The sequence below is a fragment of the Thermomyces lanuginosus genome (assembly GCF_041956635.1).
Source record: "Thermomyces lanuginosus strain ATCC 200065 unplaced genomic scaffold VTN49scaffold_9, whole genome shotgun sequence".
NCBI classification, from domain to species: domain Eukaryota; kingdom Fungi; phylum Ascomycota; class Eurotiomycetes; order Eurotiales; family Trichocomaceae; genus Thermomyces; species Thermomyces lanuginosus.
Window position 1 is genome coordinate 68,547 of NW_027192343.1, and position 22,213 is coordinate 90,759.

The 22,213-nt window shown below is 54.0% G+C and overlaps 11 protein-coding genes across 11 annotated transcripts; 6 read left to right on the top strand and 5 right to left on the bottom strand.

The window, feature by feature from the left end:
- Positions 1 to 269: 269 nt before the first annotated feature.
- On the bottom strand, positions 270 to 4,031 carry VTN49DRAFT_8096 (uncharacterized protein; the record flags this gene model as incomplete). Its single annotated transcript, XM_069416438.1, has 2 exons — positions 270 to 3,460; positions 3,521 to 4,031. The coding sequence occupies 2 exons, from the start codon at positions 4,029 to 4,031 to the stop codon at positions 270 to 272; spliced, it is 3,702 nt and encodes a 1,233-aa protein (XP_069271722.1).
- Positions 4,032 to 5,033: 1,002 nt separating this feature from the next.
- On the top strand, positions 5,034 to 6,038 carry VTN49DRAFT_8097 (uncharacterized protein; the record flags this gene model as incomplete). Its single annotated transcript, XM_069416439.1, has 2 exons — positions 5,034 to 5,226; positions 5,479 to 6,038. 2 exons carry the CDS (start codon positions 5,034 to 5,036, stop codon positions 6,036 to 6,038), a joined length of 753 nt encoding a protein of 250 aa, XP_069271723.1.
- Positions 6,039 to 6,149: 111 nt separating this feature from the next.
- On the bottom strand, positions 6,150 to 7,184 carry VTN49DRAFT_8098 (uncharacterized protein; the record flags this gene model as incomplete). The annotated part of the gene is made up of 2 exons (XM_069416440.1): positions 6,150 to 7,125; positions 7,180 to 7,184. The coding sequence occupies 2 exons, from the start codon at positions 7,182 to 7,184 to the stop codon at positions 6,150 to 6,152; spliced, it is 981 nt and encodes a 326-aa protein (XP_069271724.1).
- Positions 7,185 to 7,545: 361 nt separating this feature from the next.
- Positions 7,546 to 8,581, top strand: VTN49DRAFT_8099 (uncharacterized protein; the record flags this gene model as incomplete). Its single annotated transcript, XM_069416441.1, has 2 exons — positions 7,546 to 7,583; positions 7,633 to 8,581. 2 exons carry the CDS (start codon positions 7,546 to 7,548, stop codon positions 8,579 to 8,581), a joined length of 987 nt encoding a protein of 328 aa, XP_069271725.1.
- A 364-nt stretch (positions 8,582 to 8,945) lies between these two features.
- Positions 8,946 to 10,556, bottom strand: VTN49DRAFT_8100 (uncharacterized protein; the record flags this gene model as incomplete). Its single annotated transcript, XM_069416444.1, has 1 exon — positions 8,946 to 10,556. One exon carries the CDS (start codon positions 10,554 to 10,556, stop codon positions 8,946 to 8,948), a length of 1,611 nt encoding a protein of 536 aa, XP_069271726.1.
- Positions 10,557 to 10,927: 371 nt separating this feature from the next.
- On the bottom strand, positions 10,928 to 11,507 carry VTN49DRAFT_8101 (uncharacterized protein; the record flags this gene model as incomplete). Its single annotated transcript, XM_069416445.1, has 4 exons — positions 10,928 to 10,999; positions 11,048 to 11,071; positions 11,116 to 11,219; positions 11,303 to 11,507. The coding sequence occupies 4 exons, from the start codon at positions 11,505 to 11,507 to the stop codon at positions 10,928 to 10,930; spliced, it is 405 nt and encodes a 134-aa protein (XP_069271727.1).
- Positions 11,508 to 12,052: 545 nt separating this feature from the next.
- On the top strand, positions 12,053 to 12,840 carry VTN49DRAFT_8102 (uncharacterized protein; the record flags this gene model as incomplete). The annotated part of the gene is made up of 2 exons (XM_069416446.1): positions 12,053 to 12,134; positions 12,521 to 12,840. The coding sequence occupies 2 exons, from the start codon at positions 12,053 to 12,055 to the stop codon at positions 12,838 to 12,840; spliced, it is 402 nt and encodes a 133-aa protein (XP_069271728.1).
- A 76-nt stretch (positions 12,841 to 12,916) lies between these two features.
- On the top strand, positions 12,917 to 16,563 carry VTN49DRAFT_8103 (uncharacterized protein; the record flags this gene model as incomplete). The annotated part of the gene is made up of 3 exons (XM_069416447.1): positions 12,917 to 15,913; positions 15,974 to 16,190; positions 16,244 to 16,563. The coding sequence occupies 3 exons, from the start codon at positions 12,917 to 12,919 to the stop codon at positions 16,561 to 16,563; spliced, it is 3,534 nt and encodes a 1,177-aa protein (XP_069271729.1).
- Positions 16,564 to 16,918: 355 nt separating this feature from the next.
- On the top strand, positions 16,919 to 17,227 carry VTN49DRAFT_8104 (uncharacterized protein; the record flags this gene model as incomplete). Its single annotated transcript, XM_069416448.1, has 1 exon — positions 16,919 to 17,227. The coding sequence occupies one exon, from the start codon at positions 16,919 to 16,921 to the stop codon at positions 17,225 to 17,227; it is 309 nt and encodes a 102-aa protein (XP_069271730.1).
- Positions 17,228 to 17,692: 465 nt separating this feature from the next.
- Positions 17,693 to 18,788, bottom strand: VTN49DRAFT_8105 (uncharacterized protein; the record flags this gene model as incomplete). Its single annotated transcript, XM_069416449.1, has 2 exons — positions 17,693 to 18,708; positions 18,764 to 18,788. 2 exons carry the CDS (start codon positions 18,786 to 18,788, stop codon positions 17,693 to 17,695), a joined length of 1,041 nt encoding a protein of 346 aa, XP_069271731.1.
- A 573-nt stretch (positions 18,789 to 19,361) lies between these two features.
- VTN49DRAFT_8106 (uncharacterized protein) lies at positions 19,362 to 21,805 on the top strand (the record flags this gene model as incomplete). Its single annotated transcript, XM_069416450.1, has 4 exons — positions 19,362 to 19,478; positions 19,528 to 19,580; positions 19,634 to 19,848; positions 19,899 to 21,805. The coding sequence occupies 4 exons, from the start codon at positions 19,362 to 19,364 to the stop codon at positions 21,803 to 21,805; spliced, it is 2,292 nt and encodes a 763-aa protein (XP_069271732.1).
- Positions 21,806 to 22,213: the final 408 nt, after the last annotated feature.

Here is a 22,213-nt window from a genome sequence, read left to right on the forward strand (position 1 = left end):
GTCATCATTACTGGCGTGATAAGGAAACGGAAGACAGTCACCTTGTCAATCCATTATTACTGCAGCATTCACCACTATCACATCAATTGAATATGGATACACATATACAAACAAACCACAACCAGGACTTGAACGCATAAGAGGGCAAAGCATTCAGAAACGGGAATACATGGTTGAGAAGATACCTATCCACAAGAGAATAATCACTAGGAAAGAAACGTAGAACGGAAATTGAGAACCCCATTTCATCCATCGAAGGTCGTTGATTTTTAATCACCCATAATTTCATCACCGTCTTGATCCTTGCCGGTCTCCGCGGCATTGTCGTCGTTGTCATTGTCGTTCTCGTCGTCGACGATGGGATCATCGACGCCGTCCTCGACCAAGCCGCGTCTGCGGAGATTCTCCTCGTCATCGCTGTCGAGGTCTTTCTCGTTGTCATCATCATCGTCGTCATCGTCGATGATCGGGTCCTCGGCGAGGACGTCCTTGGCAGGTTCTGCTTTGTTGTTGTTTTGATCGCCGGTCTTCTCTTGCGCGGATGATGATTTCTTGGCCTGTGGCGGTCGCTTCCGCTCCTCGAGGTATGCGACGACTTCCTTGTAGTTGTGGCCTAGTCGGGTCTTGTTTCGGAGGAGTTTCGGCATGAGCTTCTTCCCGTCCAGGACGCGCCCGATGATGGCGAGGACGACCTTGCCGGTGAGTTCGCAGAGTTGTTGCTCGGCGAAGATGGTAGCGCGCAGGCGCGCGGTGCTGGCGTCTCCATCGCCGTCGTTGTCGTCCTCTTGACTGTCATTGCCGTCGTCGTCGTCGTCGACGTCGGAGTCGCTGTCTGAGGGGAGGTCTTTGATGTCCTGCGCTGATTCGAGCGGTGCCTCATCGTTTTCTTCGTCCATTTGCGACGAGAGGATGTCTCGTTTGAGTCTTTTGGCGAGTGTCCGCTCCGCGACAGTGTGGAAGCGCGAGATGATCGCCTGCGTAGCAGGGCTGATCTCCTGCGCGAGACCTTGTGCTTGCAGGAGGACGTCCTCGTCGATCGAGGACGAGTCGTTGGACGGGGCAATGTGGCGCAGCGTGCCGAATAGCGTCTGCACGTCTAGAAGAGTCGTCACTGCGGCAAACCGGATGCCGTCTAGAATCGACCGCTTCTGCAGGAGAGCTGTCAGTGTCGCAACGAAGACGTCGCGGCTCTTGGTCAGCGACTCAAAGTATGCGGTGTTGAAGGGCGCCTGGCCGGCCTTGATTGCGCTTGTCAGACCTTGCACTTTCCACATGAAGTAGAGCAACAGTGTCTTCAAGCTGTGCACAACCAGCTCCGTCTCCAGCCGAGCCACTTCCCGATCGGATTCTGCTTCGCGGAGCCCCCGCCGGGCTAGATGGATCAAGGTGTTGAAGGGTGCTTCGAGGTTCTGCTTCCGTTTCTTGCCTGTAGTGGAGGGGATCGTCTCAAGAACGCCGGTGCAGTCGATGATGCTGGCCAGATTGGAAATCCTGGTCACCGTATTGGTGAGATCCGTCAACAGGGGCGTCCGCAAGGATGATCCATTTTGGACGTCGGTGTTTTGGCTTAAAGAGCCCAGGATGTCAATCATGTCATCCCACAATTCTTGAATCTTGTTCTCCATGACCTCCCGCGTTTCTTCCGAGCTCCGGGCGTGCAAGAAAGCTGCAGTCGCTTCAGCCAGCACATCTTGGTTAGAATGTGTGAGGAACTGCCGGCTGATATCGTTGAGCAGCGACGAGTACGCGGTCGCGTCCTTTTGCAGATCCTGGATCTTGTCAAGATCGATGAGATGCTCCAAGCGGAGCACCGCAGAGGCCGCTTCAGGAACTGCCCCGAACTTATTCAGCAATTGGGGGATAATCGTCATCAGACTATGCGCAGTCTCCTCTTGCAACTCTTCAATCTTGTCCGTCACTGACTTGACCTTTTGTCCACGCTTGTTCTGCTCCATCTTGCTGATGTCTAGAATTCGCAGCTTGACGGCGCACACTAGAACCTCTAGGAGAATGATGTCCTGCCCTTCTTCCAGCGCAAAGAACTTGCGTACATTGATCGCCTCATCTCGCGCTGGCGAGCCAGTAGCCTGAGAATGATCGTAGAGCAGGTACCCGGAAAGAGCCTGCCACTGCTGCAGCTCCTCCATGTGCGGGTAAATGGCTTCCGTGGCCAGAAAGAAACGGGACTCGGCCGGAGAACCTGTAAGGCTCTCAATCGATCTCCGCTGGCGGTCTCGTCTTGCCCCGTCTCTCTGCCCGTCGTAGGCCTGTAGAAGATCCACGAGGCACTTGTATTTGATCCATGACCGCTTCGGTGATTCAAAGTCGTCATCGTTATCGTCCGCAAAGACTTCGTTGAGATCTTCGGCCATCTCCTCGGTGGTTGAATCGAAGATCTCCTGGAGATTTGCAGCGAAGAAGCGGCCAGCCGCTTTGCGGATACGCGGCTCCGCGTCAAAAACTAGCTGTCCCACAGCATCCACGTCTTCGCCCTCCATCAGTCCCATGTCGCGGATGGAGCCAAGCAGCTCCACGGTGGACACGCGCACGCCGACATCGGCGTCCCTAGTGGCCATCTCGATCAGCCGGCGGAGGAAACGGCCGGTGAATGTACGTAGAGCAGCGACGCTGGACTTGAGCTCGTAAATCCTACGCAGCTGCTGCACCACGGCGGCACGCACCTGGGTGACCATATCGGACAAGCCCCAGCCGAGATACCGCACGTATTGACTCTCAAAGAACATTTGCCGGTAGGTCTGAATCCATCTGGCGAGCCCGACAAAGCACTCGGTCCGGATCTTAGGATCAATATCTCGATAGCGGTGGATCCATAGAGCATCGAACCCGTCTCGGAGAATGCCGTCAATCGTCTCGAGTCTTTCCTCATTCTCCCGGATGCTAGTCTGGATTGTGTTGATACGGCCCTTATTTGGCGTCTTCTTTCTCTTCTCGCTTTCCAGTTGCTTCCGCGACGTCGAAACCGAGGAGGTGATTTCGTCGGCGATATCGCACAGAGCACTGGCCATCGAAATGGAAAGGACTACGGCAGTATGTCTGAAAGCTCGGTTGCCTCCATCCGCCATCGACCCTAGCCAGCTTTGCAATTTCGAGCCAATCTTCTCCTCCGCATCGTACAGTAGAGCGGATCGGTGAAGGCCCTCAATCAACGACTCGCAGAAATCTTCAACGGTTTGACGGAAAGAACGATATGCCTTGTCTCTGGAGATAAGAGGATAGTCGGCAGGCTGCTCGTCCAGATGCGCACTCTGAAGATCCTCTAGACGCTGTGGCCACTGGTCTTCATCCTCGACGTCCTGGGCGTCGACGGAGAAATCTGCCCCGGTGCATTGCAGAGTGAAATTAAGCACCGCCCGCAACCCCTCCCGGGGGTCCTTTTGGTACTGTGGAATCCACTGTTCAACAACCGTTTCTGGATCTTTTTTGTTCTGGAACAGATCGGCTAGAGGAGTGATATCAGCGCACGAGCAATTTGTTTCGAAGGCAAATAGTTATGCCATACCGTATATACCCTCAGGGACCGAGCGAAAGATTGGCCTGATCGGACCCGTTCGGTCTTTCCTCTTTGCCGCTTGCGAGGACTTGGCCTTGCGGTTGGCGGCCCGAATGGGCAGTCCCTTCGCGGCGCCATTGATCTTGGGCTTCTTCGCCGTGCGCGACGATCGCGACGTAGTCTTACTCTTGGTGGAAGCGCGCTTTCTAGACCCGGAAGCCCGACGCGCGGCTCGTCGACGGTCCTTCTCCTCTTCCTCGTCCGGGTCATCCTCGTTGGCGTCGAGTTCCGATTCGGACTCCAGTTCTTCCTCTTCTTCTTCGTCGCCGCTATTGTCAGACTCATCAGCGCCACCAGTGCTCGTGCGCTTTCTTTTCTCCGCCGTAGAATTCGTTCGGATGTTGTAGATTTCCGAAAATCGCTCGGGTCGGCGCACCCCGCGCGTCGATCTGCGCCGAGCGATCGTTTCCCCGTCCCCTTCGCTCGCCAACGGGCGCGTCGACTCGTCCGATTGACTCATGTTGTCGTGCTGTCAGGGGCCGCGATGCGTGTGGACAAGATCATCGATCGAGTGAGGAAGAGGTTGGCGGTTTGGAGAGCACTGCGTGGGACGTGTGAATTGGCGCGTAGGCTAGATTACGCGAACACAATCCGCAAAATCAAACTTCTAAAGCAGAACAGCAGGTTAGAGAATGTTCGCAGAAATTGAACCTTGATGGTCACTAGTCAGGAGCAGTTTGCTCAACGCATGCGCGTATTAGCAATCTACGCGCCTTCGAGAAGCATGCGTTTGCTGTTTGTCTGACCGCGGACGTGCAGCAAGCAGTGCTTGGCTGCTCCCACGCGTAGCAGGCAACATGCCAGATATTACGCTTACTATATTAGGTTAGGGTTATTGTCATAGCATGTGACGGAGAAACCCTAGCCCTAAGTAAATAACTTATTCCTATTTTAGACATATCTACGGAGTACTCCTAAAGCCGATGATAGTATCCCGGCTCGGCATGGAATACATATCATCACTGCTTCGAAGAGGCGATCAATAATCCTTTCAACGTTACAGTTGCACACTCGATAACCTCCAATTACGGCCCTGGTGAAGCTCTTCATTCCTCGTATTCATGTTGGATGGGCGGAAGATAGGTCATGAGATTGGCAGTACGGAGTATTGGCGGGGCGACTATGCATCATCGATCTCGAGTTGCATTTTTGGTCGCACAGACGCCAAGTGGTAGTTTGTTCAGTCGGAAAGGATGCAAATACGAACCGCTCGTCCAGTTGATTGGGTAGTAGCTGTATGATGATGGCCTGCGATAGCCACGAGCCTCATGTAAAATTACTAGAGACAACTTTTGAGAGCGACACTGGCGAATGAGCGAGGCCAGGTTAAGCCTCTGGGCTACTTCAAACAAGTATATAAGAAGGGTGGACTATAGTATTGCGAGCCGTCTTGCGATTTGAAAGACGATTTTCTCAGGATTCTCGTGATATTCTTAATTTCGAGGCCCAAAACAATCTCACCATGAACTACAACTTGGCCATCTTCGTTCTGTTCGTCGGTTTAGGCACTGGCCAGTTCCTAGAGCCTGCCGAACGACTTGGAGCAAACTGGGATGCGGCTCGCTCCAACGGGTCTGGCGACCCCCTGTCTGGAAACGACCTGCAACCCCGGCAAGAGTTGTATTGCGTAGTCCCCGGACATTTTCTTTGCTCTGGTAAAAGCTCCTTGAATCCTAAACTTCTCTGAATGGCGAACTAAATCATTAGCACATGCGTAGACCGTGACGGCTGTTGCCCTCCAGACAAACTCTGCTGCAATAGGGACGATTGGTGCTGTAATCCTGAGTTGAACTGCTGTCCAGGCGGCGGCTGCGTCCGTCCAGGTGGTGAATGTTGCGGCGACAAGTATTCATGTCCACCTGGAAGACGATGCCGATATTTGGACGGGTTGTGGATGTGTGAACTAGATTGTCCACCTGTGACAACTTATACAACGAGGTCGACATTAACACGGACGCGAACGCGATACGTAACGGTGACTAGAAATTTGGAGTCGGACGAGGAGGAAGAACAGCCTGAGTTCAGTTGCTCTCCCCTGACTGTGACGAACGATCTTGGCGACACCTTGGAACTTGGTGAAGACTGCTCGCTTGAGTGGTCGCCTGCAGAGCCTACCAGCACAACAACGATTGAGGAGTTAAAAGCCAGGCAGAACTGCCCCCCGACCCGGACAACGACCACGATCTGGGCATCCAGAACGGTGACAACCACAAGCTCGGTGACGAGAACTGTGGAATCAGAGTCTCCGCCTCCAGGATTTTCTTGTCCTCCCATGACAGTGACCAATGATTTTGGAGACGAGTTGACTCTTGACGAAGAATGCAACATTAGTATTTCTCCAGGAGATGAGTCTGAATCATCACCTGAACCAACGCCGACGGATGATTCGGCCAATATGCTTGATGAACCGATCAAGCTATCCGCGGTTGCATTGGGAGGCATGTTTGCGGTTTTTCTGTTATTGTGATTGTGGCACCCAGGCAAATGGAGTCATGTTAGGTAGATTTGCAATGAGATTCTAATTGTCAAGGGTCTTTCTTGTCTGCTTACTACAAAAACCACTTTCGGGAATGCTACTTCAACCATGTCGCCGGTCCATGTGCGCAACACTATTCAGATCATCCACGTTAAGAATGTCAACCCCTTCTTTTTCGAGAACGCTCATTATATGGTCTCGTAGCCTGCGTGGCCAGCTTGGAATTCCCCAGTACCGCACTTTGAGACCGCGGCGGTGGGCATTGTTGACCTGGGTGCTAATTCGCTCCAGCTGCCGCGACGAAATGCGGAAAAGCCACGGGATGCCGACGGACTTTTTGTACGAAGCAGACGCGTAGTAGCTGTTTGCTGGCGCAAATGGCTCGTGTGTATGGACGACATGGTGGGGATGGTTCCGGGAATCTGGAATCGGGGAGGGTAACTCCCTGTCTTCTATCTTGGCCAGCGGCGCATCGTAGAAGATGTCTCGATAGGTAGTGTTGGAGGTGAGGATATCGAACGGCGCATTACCCGAAACCACGATCACAACAGGCCGAGGGACGATTTCTGCGCCGTTGTAGTAAGTTAGATACCCGCGGTCACGCAGTGGTGACAGCTGCGAAACCACCTGCGGCCATGTTTCCACACCGCCACTCTTGAAGTCAATCAGCAGGGTCACGGGCTGGTTCGGGCGAGTATCAAAGATGCCCCGTGGAGGCGCGTCGGAACGGTAGTTGGAGACAGGGTTCTTGCTGTCCAGCAGTTCGACAAGAGGGTCGATGTATAAACGTCGCAGGGTACGATCGGGTACGATCTCCGACCGCTCATGCGCAACATAGAGCTCGTTCTCGATCAACCAGACGTCCGCCTCAATGCTGACACAACCGGCCGTGATAGCCGAGAAGAAGGGAACGGGGCGCCAGTAATCATTATGAGAATGGCATGTCGTTGGGATCACGCCTTTCAGACCCGCGTCTCCTTGAGGGAGGACTGCTGGGCTTCTCCAGATTCGCTCGACATCATCACGGAAGAAAGATATGGCGATACCGCAGAGCAGGAACACGAACCGAATGACACCACTGTCGTCGTTAGAAAACGAGGATGGGGAAACAACGGAGATAATGCACACTCACAGCATTGCCAACGCAGCACAGTAACCTCGTGCAAAAAAACGACTGAGCCATCGATCATGAACCAATCTATTCCACCGCCAGTCTACCTCTGAAAAGTATCAAATGAATGTGCTGTGCCATCCTCTCAACGAGACGGCACCCCTACTACTCTGTCGGACGGGCAAATGAAGGTTTCAAATACCATGGTTCCTGTGGAGTCGAGTGAGGAAGAGATCGATCCTGGATGTCGGTCTTAATCTCGCCGCAAATCGAATACGTCAAACTGGATAAGGAAGGCGGTCAATTCGGCCGTTATCGAAGATAAGAAAAATTCCCCTTGAACAGAGCACACAGCATCAGCTCCGAGAGGCCAGAACACAAATCAAGATGCCTCATAAACATAAGCGGCGTCAAAAAGACGAAAAGTGTGTATTATGTTCTTCATTTCTACTGATCAGTTGCTGATTAACCAAGGACATACGATCTCCCACCCACCGTCGTCGCGAAGCCGTTACCTGCGCGAGCTCCGACAAATGAAAGCAAATCGAAGAAAAGGAAACAGAAGAAGGCGAAGCCTTACGACGACAAATATGTCAAACCTTCTAAGCTTGTCGACGACACTCCGAAAGAATTCGCTCGTTTGATGCAATGGCAGAAGACAGGGAAGATTCCCAAGGGTTTGGATGATCCAGATGTAAACAACAAACGTGGGAAGAAGAGGAAACGAGGTGAAAAGGATGACGAAGATGGGAAGGAGGAAGAAAAACCGGCGTTGAAGATTATGCCCGGGGAGAAATTGTCAGATTTCGCGGCTCGTGTTGACCAGGCACTGCCGCTATCAGGGATGAAAAAATCGCAGCGACCCGCGTCCAAGGAGTTTGCCGACATTCGAGAAGGACGAATTACAAAGCACGAGAAGAAGCTTAGGAAGCTGCAGAAACACTGGCGCGAGGAGGAAGCACGACTCCGAGAGAAAGAGGCCGAAGAACGCGATCTCAAAGAAACAGAAGAGCAAGAGATCGAAGACATGTGGAGGAAATGGGGGATCGATCCCAAAACAGGCAAGGCACCGAAGAAGAAGAAAAACAAATCAGGCGTCCAAGGTAAGGCAAAAAACCGCGACAATAAGAAGGAGAGTGATGCCGACAATGTTGATGACGGAGACGACGATGATCCATGGGCGAAACTCCAAGAGCGGGATCGTGCGGCAAAAGCGAATCCGTTTGAGGTTGCACACGCGCCCCCGCAGGCACTGCCGAAACCGCGTGAAGTGTTCAAAGTACGCCGTGGTGCTGGCGTTGACGTGGCGAATGTTCCATCGGCGGCGGGCAGCTTGAGACGAAGAGAGGAGTTGGCGGAAGAGCGGAAGAGCGTTGTCGAACAATACCGACGACTAATGGCGGAGAAGCGGCAGTCAGGTTGACGGATCGCATTCGGGTGTTGACGAGTCTAATCGTGATCCGGTGCATCATGCCTTTCGAGTACGACCGTGCCAAAACGTCCTTAGAAAGAAACATGCCGACGTGAATACTGCCTGAAAATGAAATATCTCTTCAGGACCTGGCACTGAGGACTTTTGATGATCTCTACCCAGCATCAGGCTATGCGGCGGCGATCATCATTTTGTACATATTTACACGGTAGATAAGCTACGAATTTCCGAACTGAATGACTTTGGTCGCGATGGTCAGAACCCTCCCTTGATCACCTTAGTTAGCATCTGAAGAAGAGTGAACGATTTCGGCGAGCCGAAGGTCTACCAAATTTATAGCAAGTCAAAAACCAACTTAAGCGCAATATACTCTCTTCCCAGCAAACCAAGTTTCCCGCACACGGGCCTGCAGGAGCTTCTCAGGCGACCACTCCATATCGACGACAACAAAGTCCGCCTTGAGGCCCGGCTGGAGACGCCCTGTGATACTATCCGCAAAGCACGCGTAAGCCGCGCCCGCCGTGGCTGCCGTTATGGCAGCGGCCAATGGCAGTGCAAAGTTTGGATTCACAGTTTCCTGGGACTCGGGCTGTCTGGCGGACCGCCGAGTTGTGGCGATGTATAGGTTCGGCAGTGGGTTGAAAGGCGCAGTTGGTGAGTCGGAGCCCAACGCCAGCGGCGCCCCTCCGTCGAGGAAATCCTTGTAGGCAAATGCACGGCGGCAGCGCTCTGGGCCGATGAGGCTTGGCCAGGCTTGCAGAATGTCCGGATCTGAATGAACCGGTTGTACGGAGGCGGTGACGCCCAACTGTCCAAGTCGCCGGGCGTCTTCGGGAGTGGTCATCTCCAGATGCTCGATGCGGTGGCGCCCGTCGCGAGAGCCGTGCTTTTCGAGGACATCCAGCGCGGTCCGCACAGTTGCATCGCCAATGGCATGTAACGCGCATTGGAGGCCCGCTTGCACGGCGCGTTGTACCACTGGGGCGAGTTTTGCGGCAGGCCAGAGCGGCTCGCACGAAGAGCCGTTGTTTGAGTAGGGCTCCAGCAACGCGGCGGTACACGCGTCGATGACGCCATCACAGATGACCTTGATGCCGGCAATGCGAAGATCCGGAGACGTGGACAGGTTGTACTGCTTGTGCAGCGCGATGGCGCGGTCCACTTGGGCCAGATTGGCAGCTTCATCCTCAGAGGGCACGATCAGCCAGTGAGCCGCGATGCGGATAGGCAGCTGCTCGCGCTGTCGCAGCTCTAGCAAGGCGTCCCATGCATTGTCATCCATGGCCATCTCTACCAGGCCCGTGTAGCCATGGGCGGTGTACGCAGCGATAGCGGCACGCAGCGCGTTCATTTTGTCCTCGCGCGAGGCAACTCGGGCGAGGTGCGGCCAGACCAGCGAGAAGACAGCCGCTTCGTTCAATAAACCAGATGGTTTGCCATTTGTATCACGGTTAATTGTGCCGCCCGCAGGGTCTGGTTTGTCCTCCACCGCGAGCTCCCGCAGCGCGGTGGAATTGCACCAGACAGAATGAAGGTCCTTGGCATCAATAAAGATTGGCCGTGGGTCAATGTCATCAAGCATCGACGCCAGAACCGGACTGTCCGTCATGGTCTGCATCCAACCCTTGCACAGGATTCGAGGCACGTCCGGGTGTTGACGCGCATAATTTTTGATGCGCGCGCGGATATCTTCCAGATTCCGGCATCCGTCCAGGTCAAGCTTTTGCAGCGACTGCCCGAATTGCAAGAGATGCATATGACCGTCGATAAAACCTGGCAAGACATAGCGCTGCTGAACGTCGTGCACCGTAGCACCCGCTGCTTTGGCTTCCCTAACCACTGTATCTGTTTCGGAGCCCACGTGCACGATGGTGTCGCCTTCTACCACCATGCAGTCTTGAAAGCCCACCTCCCCCGACTCAGTGAAGAAGCGCCCATTGGCGAGGATGGTCGCCATAACGGACATGCAAGTCTTGCCGTCTTCTCGGACGACAACGCGGGGCCTGCGGGGATTTGTGTATCGTTTCTACGCCTACTATTTGGTCGTACAGTACCCGTGTTGGTCCAGGATTCGGAGTGTTATAATTCGTCCCGAAGCTGCAATGTCGATGTACTTGTCAAGCGTGTCGGCTCACCTGTTGGTCAAGCCTCCAAGCGTTCAAGGGACGTGCAGAGGGACGTCGGGCTGGGTTCCGAGTCTGTGGAATTAGGGCAAACAATGTGGGCATTGCTGGAGCCCACGTGACTTTACCGCATTCGGGCTAGTTGGTGGACCGTCATGCAGAGGTGCGCGTGCGCCTATTGGAGAAAGGCGTGTGCGAATCGGGGAATGGGGGTTCAGTGGGGCTCACCAGTCGGCGTCCTTAAGTTACCGGTCTCGAAGGCGAAGAGAACCGTCTCCCTCGTAACCTAGGTTAGGTTAATTAACTTCACCCATGGGCAGGGAGAACGACGAACCTCGGGATATTGGAAATTGATACTCTGAAGCCATCGTTACCTTCACCAAAATGACATAACCTAACTACATTTATTTCGTTGTTGGCGTAGTACGAGCCAGGCTGCATTTGTCCAAGGGCGAAGTCGCTAATGTTAGACGCTGCGTTTGAAGCAAGCTCCGTCTCAAACGATCCTTCCCCCTCCCCCGACGGATATCTCTAGCGCACAATTACCTATTAGGCTAACTCCAGACTGGCCGAACGCCCTAAACCTAACCTTTTCCCACCTCCAGATGGAGGGCTCCAGGCGGTTCCCGCTTCTCGGACGGCTCGTCCATGCTCTGCTCCGCTCTCGGAATCCGGGTGATGGCCTGAAACAGATCGTCCGCCGGAAAAAAGGCTGAATGCGGCGTAGCAAAATGGGTCTCACTCCACTGCTGACTTCCAGCAACGGCTGATTCCAGGGACGATGACGGAAGCATTGACGAAGAATGGCATCGCGGCGAATTTTAGACGGTCCCAGGACTCAGGATGTTGGGAACTTTGGGAGGGGACGACTGAATCGAAAAGTTCATTCTTGTTCCGAACCGTTAGGCTAGTCCGAACACGCACCATGGTTCTAGGCCTTTTTTTCTCGTGGGACTGCGGAGTTCCGGCCAGTGGCCACAGCGCTTTGCGGTTCGCACTTTGCTGCTTTTGCACGAAGCACAGTCGAACAACTGGACTGAATGGACCACCGAGGCGGAACTCGACTTCCGCGCGAGAATTGGAGAACTTTTTCAAAGTTCTCCTCTAATCTCGGGCGCCAAGGCGCCCGCCTCTCTCTGTTTGGCTGGCTCTCTTGGCCAAATCATCGGATTGCCCCCGTACTCTCAGGGTCTCGCTGTAAGCCACGAGGAAGCTTTCATTTCCTGCATGTTGGATCAATATATTGATCCCACCGCGTAGAATTCACTCACTGCTGCCACCCGCCAGGGGTCTAGGAATAATCGCGTCTCTGTCTCTTGTGTTCTCGCAGGCACGTTACATGACCCTGACAGCCACGCTGGGGCCGATTCTCGACCCTGCACGGACCACCAGCAACTTTCGTTACGCGTATGTAAGTTACCGTACCTTTCTTCGTCCCACCAGACTGCTGGCGAGCTGGGTTTAATGGCCCCAGTGTGATAATCTGTCCCGTTCAGCTCAGCTCCAGCTCGCTCATAGAAATTCTGAAGAATGAGTCAATAGTACTAGACGCGTGGTCCTCCCAACTTCCTGAGGGGTAAGTGCGCAGTCGCGCCTTCCGCAGCACAGACCTCAGACCCAAAAGGGAAAAGACGCTGCCGAGAATGAATGTAATTAATACCGCCCCGGTAATTTTCTATTCTCCACCTCCCCTGTTCGTCTCGGTGTCGCCCCCTCTCCTTCTTCTCTCGTCCCTATTCTTCCCATGTTGGACGCTGGCTGCTCGAGGTGTTTGCTTCTTCCTTCCCAATGCGCTGACTTCGTCCAGTCTGCCTTCTTCGGTTCTGGGGTTTCCGTGTTCTGATTGCCAACTTTCCTGATTCTGTTTCCTTCGTTCCCGTTTGGATCGCAGGGTCCAGGAACAGAAAACCCCTCGCTGCCTGTTGGGGTCTTGCGGCTTTGCGCTGCTGCATGCAGTCGCCCTTTCATCCCAATGGGTGCCATGACTGCGACCGCTTGAAGTCTGCGGTTTCAACTCAATCGCCGTCCAGAGGTCCGTCGCCGCAAATCTCGGCCCCGATCCGTCGCCAATTGGATTTTCCGGAGCTCATGGGCCGTGCACACACGGCGCAGTGCTACAGTTGCTAAACGTGTGTTCTTGCTGTCGCTGCGACGCCCGTTCTTCCCTGCGATTGCTCGGAACGAACAACTTCGGTAGCCCGACATGGCCGTGTCGCCAATCCGTGGCGCTGGTCGCCAGCGCAGCCATTCCGTCCAGCAGCGCGACTCGTCCCCCCGACGCCAGAAGTCGCCCCGTAAGATGACGGTGATTGAATCGCCACCTACGCTATTTGTGCGAGCGTTGTACGACTATAATGCCGACGACCACACGAGCTTGAGTTTCCGACAGGGCGACGTGATCCAGGTCCTCAATCAGCTGGAGACGGGTTGGTGGGATGGAGTCATGGGAAACGTTCGCGGCTGGTTTCCCAGCAACTACTGCGCTATCATTACCGACCCAAATGAGATCGAAGAACATCTAGCGCGGCGCCGATACATGACCGAAACAGGAGATACTGACGCCGATTCGGGCGGCGATGACGATTATTATGATGACGACCGCGATGACCAGGATTACACCCCATCGAACAATCCGCGCGATTCTCAGCCAATTCTGCCAATTGAAGGCACCGGGCCTGCCGAGCATGAAGAGGCCGCCTATTGGATCCCCCAGGCGACTCCAGACGGCCGGTTGTATTACTTCAACACTTTGACCGGCACAAGTACAATGGAACTGCCGCTGGAGAATCCGAACACGGTCAGCGAGTCCGGGCCCCGAGATCGGACCAACGTCAACGTGCCTGATCAGACTCGTCCGCCGCCCGAGATGATGGCGCGCGGCGTCGAGCGTGACGAGAACGATTATGACGGTTCCGGGTCCGAGGGTGAAGGCGAAGCGTTGATGTTGGCGTCGCGCGATTCAAATCGTCGCCGCCCAATGAATGGAGCGCCATCTACGGCATCGGCCGACTCCGGGTCGAGCAAGTCACTGCCGCAACACAGGAAATTGTCCACGTCCACCGGTGCCCACTCATCAGGGTCCGGCCGGCCGTCGACATCAACCTCAATCCCCCGCCACTTTGTGGATGACGGCTTGACGCCCCCGGTCACTTGGTCGAGCTTAGTCGATAACATGCGTCAGGCTGTGACTGCTTATCGACACACCCTGTTGCAAGGGGACCGGAGTGAGTACGTGCGTAGGGCGGAGGACATCTCCGACCATCTCCGCATGTTGCTCGCAGCAGGCTCGGATACCACAGATGACCATTCTGGGAACCCGTCCATTATCTCTAACAATCGTCCCTTGTATAACCATTTCCGGGAAATGATGTCGAAGTTCTCAAAACTAGTTCTTTCGTCACATATTGCGGCTGCAGATTGGTCTGGGCCCGAGTCAGTTGCAAAGTGCCTCCAGGAGGCTGACGGTGTGTTGCAAGCCGTCTACGGCTATGTGGAAGTGGCGCGACAACAGCGCGGCGACAACATCAATCGCATCGTGCCCGGTTTTGTGTTGAATGGCACCACGGGAGGAAACTGGAAGAACAACGGTTTGCGACCTACCGAGACCCAGCTTACATCTTTCTTGGACCCCGATGGTCAAGACTCGAACGAACCATCGATCCTTCTGGACTCCACTGTGGTCGACCAAATCGATTCGATGCGAAAGATGCTAGTACATAGCGTTCGGAGACTCGAAGAACGGTTGACTCTGAATCAGAAGCTCATCACGAAGGCCGAGCATTACAAATTGGGAGAGGCGATCTCCGCTGCCGCTCTGGATGTTCTCGACCATTACCGCCCATGGATCGCCAAAATCGAGTCGATCAACTTGGCACCACTCGGTTCGACATTCCAGAATCCTCAGCTGGCAGATTTCGGTATGCAGAAGCAAAAGGTCTACGATACCGTTGCCGACTTGGTGCTGCACTGTCAGGCCGTGGCTGCTCCATTGGGTGATGAATGGGCGCAGCTCCGGGGTGACTCACTCGAAGATCGCTTGAACGCCGTACGCACCACAGCGAGGCAGCTCGAGAACCAGGTTTCTCAGATTGGATTCTCGCTTGTGCTCCTACAGGAACAGTTTCCCAGCGAGCGGTCGCAGAACTATCGAAACGAGAGTCGTTTCGTTGATGATGATGATGATCCAATTGAAGATTTCCACGATGTGCTTCCCTCACGACCCGCGATTCGTCGTCGAGCCACAGACACAAGTGGCAATTCGGGATCAACTGGCGGAGTTGACGATCCACTCCGACGGAATATGCAGAAGGCAGAGCGGTTCTTCGGGCAGGCACCACCGCCTACGATTACGAGGGAGCCCGCTCCCGCGCCGCCTCAGGAGGAAACCCCGTGGTTCCTGGCCTTTGATCATGAAAACGAGGTGTTCTTCGATACCAAGTCGGAGACGCCGACTCTCAAATGCGGCACGCTGGCTGGACTGGTCGAGCAGCTCACCCGCCATGATAAGCTCGATGCGTCCTTTAACAATACATTCCTCCTCACCTATCGCTCCTTTACCACCGCTCAGGAGCTCTTCGAGATGCTGGTTGATCGTTTCATGATCCAGCCTCCGCCTGGTTTGACTCCCGACGAATTCCAGTTGTGGACAGATCGCAAACAGAAACCTATCCGATTCCGGGTGGTCAATATCTTGAAGTCGTGGTTCGAGAACTATTGGATGGAGCCGAACAATGAGGCCAACATGGAGCTTCTCCGCCGCGTCTACGCGTTTACCAAGGAGTCCATTGCTGCGAGCAAGACCCCTGGCACGCAGCAGTTGCTGACCATCATCGAGCAACGACTGCGTGGCCAGGATACGACAGTCAAGCGGCTTGTGCCCACGAACAATGCACCAATGCCTCAGCCGATCTTGCCCAAGAATATGAAGAAGCTGAAGTTCCTCGACATCGATCCGACCGAATTCGCACGCCAGCTTACAATTATCGAGTCGAGACTGTACGCGAAAATCCGGCCTATCGAGTGTCTCAACAAGACCTGGCAGAAGAAGGTTGCGCCGGGCGAGGAGGAACCCGCAGCCAACGTCAAGGCGCTGATCCTACACTCAAACCAACTGACTAACTGGGTTGCGGAAATGATTTTGATGCAGAGTGACGTGAGGAAGCGAGTAGTTGTGATCAAGCATTTCGTCAACGTGGCTGAGGTAAGTAACTTATTCTGCTTCATTTCCTTGCAAACGTGCTTGATGCTAATGCATACGCAGAAATGCCGTGCTCTCAACAACTACTCGACCCTTACTGCTATAATTTCAGCTCTCGGAACGGCGCCTATCTCCAGGTTAAGCCGCACCTGGGCTCAAGTCAGCGGCCGCACCTCCCAGACCTTGGAGCAACTGCGGCGACTGATGGCCAGCACCAAGAACTTTGGGGAGTACCGGGAGACTCTTCATGCGGCGAATCCCCCCTGCATTCCCTTCTTCGGTAATTCTCCCCTTCCCCTGACCGTGTTAGTTGTCGGACTGACCGCGTTGCAGGCGTCTATCTTACGGATCTGACCTTCATCGAGGATGGCATTCCCTCGAACACGCCGTCGGATCTGATCAATTTCAACAAGCGCGCTAAAACGGCCGAGGTCATTCGGGACATCCAGCAGTATCAGAACGCGCCGTACCAGCTGCAGCCGGTTCCGGAGCTGCAGGACTATATCCTCACGAACCTGCAGGCTGCTGGTGACGTGCACCAGATGTATGAGCGGAGTCTGGAGGTGGAGCCGCGAGAGCGCGAGGATGAGAAGATTGCAAGGTACAACTATCTAGATTATCCAGCTGGAATGAGCCTGGCTACGCTGCTGTGACGAGCGTTTTGACAGCTCATGTGTTTGCAAGTCCCCTGTTTTTACAGCAGACGTGTGTTCATCTTTTGATACTTGAAAAGAAAAGAGAAGCTGCTCAAAACTCATCCCATCACCCTTCCTTCATAAAGCCCACTGGGATGATCTCCGTCTAACCTGGGGAAACTGCGAATGTCGCTGTCACGTGGTTTCTTGCTCTGTCCACGGCGGCCAGGTCTTATTCCAGCTGGCTGTACTTGTTGATACGTGATATGGAGGAGACGGAGACTGACGGGTGGGCATCTTTTAGGCTTCTTACCGAGTCGGGCTTTCTGTAGGCCAGCATATGGACGGGTTTTCCGGCCAGCGTCAACGTTGTATGTTTCATTCGCAAGCAGCTTGGCGGGAACCGTGGCCATGGGTCCGTGCCTCGCCAAGTTCAACGCCAGTACTGGGTATGGGTACGAGTGTTCGTCTGTCTGTTAATCGAGATGGTCGTCAACGTGCCATCTACTCGCTATTTGGTTTGGTCATGAAGTCCATCGTCCTCGATTTCTCGTTCTTTGTCGATGTCTCCGATAGAGTTATAGACGCGGGTCTGGCTGGCCAGCATTATGATTCCACGAGCAAGGTCCAACGGCCTCGACTGCCCGGCTATGTCGCATTCATGATCACGACGACGATCTGATCCGCTGAGCCTTTCATTCCTTTTCTTTCTTCTCAACTCTTTTTTTTTTCCTCTTTTTCCTATATTATTTTCTCCTTTCTCCTCTGTCTTCTTTCTTCTCTTTTTCGTTACGGTTTCCTTCTCCTGTGGATATTACATATTTGAGCGTTCATGCCCAGTTGTTGCGGCAGTCAGGATCGGAGCTCGCCGAGGACCGCCTGAGTCGGCATTGCCATGCACACGTTTCCTTCTCGTCTATTCTTCTACATACATTTCTTTTGGGCTATCTCTTCATTAGGCGTTACAGTCATAGATAGGCTGGCTGAATGGATAGACATTTTGACTTTGAATGCACTCTGTATGCTTCCAGTATATCATCCACATTTCATGTCTGTCCGTACGCCGATGCGGGAATCTGTGACCATCGTTTCCATGATCATTCATTTCTATCTTGGGGAGGTACAGGACAGCTTCTATGAATTCACATCACACGGACGGTTGCGCAACCCCCCGGAATAAGGTCTGCTTGACGTCTGATGCAATCAAACCAGAAACCTCTTCTGCAACGATTCTCTGTCCATCCCGGACAATCTTCGCGATTTGTTTATCTGTCGCCGTGGAACTTGAACTCGCTATCGCAGGACCAGGCATGGAGAACCGGCTAGTGCTTGTCCCGGATTCAATGCTCCGGCTTGCTTTCTTGACTTTCTGGCTGAGGTCCGTGATCTGTTTGCTACCGTAGTCGCGCGTGGTGAAGAGCGGGCTCTGGCTAAGGGTTGCCACCCAGTACTTGTTCCACAGGAGGGAGAGCAACTTGGCGTCTAGAGTTGACTTGTAGTGCGACACTTCAAGCGCGTAGTACTGAGAGGCATGCGCACCAAAGTCCTCGATCTTGTTCAGTGGGATGCTCTGGTATTCATTGTCCTCGCTGACATCGCCGCCCGCCTTGTCCCCGCGCTGATTGTACCCCTGGGGGAACGTTCGGAAAGCCCCGATCTCGACCTTACCTGTCGAGATTGTTCGCTCCGGATCGATGACTACCGCCACGAATGGGTCGCTCATCTGCTGCATCATCTGTGTTGACACATCGATCCCAGACAGCCAGCATCCGTATCCTGGGTGGCTGTGGTACCAGCCCACAGCGTTCTCCAGTCGGCCTGACTCTCGCGACGCCTGCAGGTAGCTGACCATGTACTCGTTCGCCTCCTCTTGAGCATTAACCCGCGTTTCTGTTCCTTCCACGGGTAGCCGGAATGCGTCCGTCACCACAAAGGTCTCGTCCGCGATATACCCTTGCATTAGGCCCATCACTTCCAGGGATCCTCCCGACCGCGCGTGCATGACCATCTTGAGCAGGGCCACTGCCGAAATCCGCACGGACTTGAAGTATCTTGGGTCCTTTGTCCATGGTCGTGCCTCTACTAGTGCTCGGTGGGCCTCTTCATCGTATCGGTAAAGAGCGTCACGTTGGGGATCGACGATATCAATATTATTCGATATTTCTGCAGCGACCGCTTGAGCATTTTGAACATCACTTCCGCGATGGCATGAGCTTACCCCAGGATTGCTGAGCTGCCTCCATGATGGTGATTTAGAGCCCGATATGGCTCGTCAACGCTACTCAAATGCTCTGTTTGGTAGCTCTAAGTTTAGCATGAACTGGTTGAGACTTCAGACTTAACGCTGACGTTGAATCTTTGTCAACTATCGGTCAGGACGTCAACCAATCTCGAAGCCCTGAACCAACCTGCCCTTGTCGATACTCCGATAAGGCGGTAACTCCAGATTGGCAGCTCAGCGGGGGCTCGACACCTGAGGCATCAAAAGTCACCTGAACGCTGAGGCATGCAAGGTAGGATCTTGGCCATGCAGGGCTGACGGTTGCTGGGGCAACACCTGTGTATGGTCCCTCCAAGGGCTTCACAGGATTTCATCCCGTTCATGCGAACACACAGACTTCCCGTTTGGTTGATCACAAACGTTCTTTTGCGTCGCGCTCGCTCGCGCGTTTTCTTCCATCTTTTCCTTTGTTTCATTACGCCGATGCCTCCCGTCGACTGAAGGCAGCATCCCTCGTTTTTCGACCGCTGCCGTTGCAGCTGACAGCAAAAACGCGATTCCTTGGACTTGCGCTTAGTGACGAAAGAGATCAGCCATGGTGGTGGATACCAGCTACTTGGCCACGCAGGTCAATAACATCATTGACCAGCTGCATGGCATCTTCGATGACATTGGAGTTCCTGACCATGAGAGGGAAGCCCGCGAGACAGAGGTATGACGATCGACGGGCCATCAATAGCAGTGCTCTAACAATGCTGCAGCTTTTCGAGGCTCTGGCCGACACGTTGAACAATCACTTGCGGGCTGTCAACAAGTAAGTCGCAACGCTCAAAAACGCATCGCGAACTGAAAACTAATTCCTCGCAGTGAAAAGAACAATCTGATCGACGAAGCGGAAACCCTCATCAACACGATAAAGCAGATGGAAGCATCGCTGGACGATGAACGCGCCAATGGACAGTTCGACTTGAATGATGACGACCTCCAGGTCACATTCCCTCTGAATCGATGCATTGCCTCTTTGAGAGAAAAGTATGCCACAGTCAGCAAGCTGCATCGTGAGAGATACGAGCAAGTCAAGAGTCAGTGGCCTCGAGTTCAGTTGGCTGTCGCGTGTGCTAACTATGATCAGAACTTGTCGAAGCGCTCGAATCGTATTCCTCCCACCTCGAGCCGTCCTTTGTCCAGATCGAGTTGCCGCCGACGGGGCCCGGCTCATCGGTGTCACCGAGCTTCGACCTGTCTCCGCGCTATGTCACTGCGCTGGATGACGAATTTACGCGCGTGTACGAGGAATACAACAAGCGCATCAACTACGTCAAGGCAACGGCGGAAGAAATTATCAAGCTCTGGGCAGAGCTGGGAACCCCTCAAGCCCAGACGGATCCTAATATTGTGCGATATTACCGAGATGCTCCGGAGCAGCTTGGTCTCCACCAGTCGGATCTCGCCAGTCTCCGGGATAAACGTGACAAACTGCAGGAAGAGAAGAAGAACCGCGAGCGCAAAATCAAGGAGCTTCGGACCGCCGTGGAGAACCTGTGGGAGCGCCTCGGCGTCGACGAGCGTGATCAAAAGGCTTTCCTTGCGGCCAATCGAGGTTGTGGGCTGCGTACGATCAATGAATTCGAGGAGGAGTTAGCTCGTCTCAACGAACTGAAGAGACAGAACTTGCATCTCTTTGTAGAGGACGCTCGATGCCGTCTCCAAGAGCTTTGGGATGCCCTCTACTACTCGGAAGAAGAGATGCTCGACTTTACTCCAGCCTTCTCGGATGTATACAGTGACGCGCTATTGGAGGCGCACGAAGCAGAAATTGCCCGACTGGAGGCTCTAAGAGAGCAACGCGCTCCTATTTTGAGTCTCATTGACAAGCACAAGTCCTTGATCCAAGACCGCGATGCATTGATTGCCTCCAGTCAAGATGCCTCGCGTCTCATGTCCCGCGGGAACAAGGGTGAGAAGCGGGATCCCGGAAAACTGCTACGGGAGGAGAAGATGCGCAAGCGCATTGCTAAAGAGCTTCCAAAGGTTGAGGCCGAGCTGCGTAAGGCGCTCGAGAAGTGGGAGGAGGAATATGGTCGGCCATTCCTGGTGCACGGCGAGCGATACCTGGATGAATTGACGCCCGTGAATACCAAACCGCCGGCGCGGTCCAAGACGCCGTCTGGGCAAACCTCCACTCTTTCCAGGTCGAGATCACAGAGCAATACTACGTCCAGCACCAAAAATAACCCGCCGCCGCGATCTGCCACCAAAACGCCAACAGGGAATGGCACTGGCACGGTCCGTCGTAATCAGCAGAACAATCGCCCTCAGGGGTCCAATAACACTATCAAGTCTCCATCTAAGATTCCTGCTCGGGTGCCGTTGGCCAACATGCCACAAGGTACCAACTCTCCGGAGCGACGTCAACCTCAGTCGTCTTATTCTTCCCTGACCCGTGACAAGCTTCCACCACGGGCCCCACCGCCGAAGATGCGGGACTTGTTCCAGCCGCCGAATGAGGAGTCATCTGGCGATCACCACCAGACGGGATCGCTGCGCTGTGGTAGCGTCATGTCCTCGCGAAGCGTGCGGCCAATCAGCCTAGAAGACGTGTATGATGATCGTCAACGACCCTATCCGACCCAGACCATACGAAACCGAGCTGATACCGGATCGCATGGGTCATCGCACTCTCTGTCGTCCTCTTCGTCGCGCGACTTAAGCCGTGGGTCGGAGCAACAGTACAGCACGGGCACCCGCCAGATCTCCAACTCCACCATGCAGTCGGCAGCATCGGGGAGCGAGAACTGGGAGACGTACGACGACGCATCGGAACCTGAAGTCGATGCGACGGAGGTGTACTACGCGAAGCTGCGTAAACGCTTCGCGTCGGATGAGCTGAACGAAGCTGACCGCCACGGTATCTCGAACGGCTCGATGAACGGGAAGAAGTTCCGAGGGTTGATCCGCAGCGTAGAACCGGATGAGAATGAGCAGCCTATGCGAGCGGGCGCGAGCGATGGATGGACTGATGACATGGATGACTACTGAGGACTGACCGAGTGATGAACGAGTGTACGTCTGTTTTGATTCCCTGTTCTGTTTGTTTACTTCTGGATGGTCTCTTTCGTGATGTATACTGTTCTGTCTTGTATATTGTTTGTTTGGGCCGGGAGTTTGGCGGTCGATCAATGGGTCTGTGCTGTATTTTAAAGTCGTAATACAATTGTTGTCATTTTGTTTCCCGAGGTATCGCTGTAACCAATAGCTACTCCGTAGCGAGAGACCGATTATGTCACAACTTCGGGTAGTTAGATAATGCTTATCTCCGGACCGTCGAAGTTAGCACTAAAAGGGCACCTTGATAGTCAGACCTTTGTCGTCATTCTCTGCATTGAGAGGCATGTAGAAGAAGCTCCAATCACCTCAATTTTCTACCTCGAAACTCGCCTGCCTAGA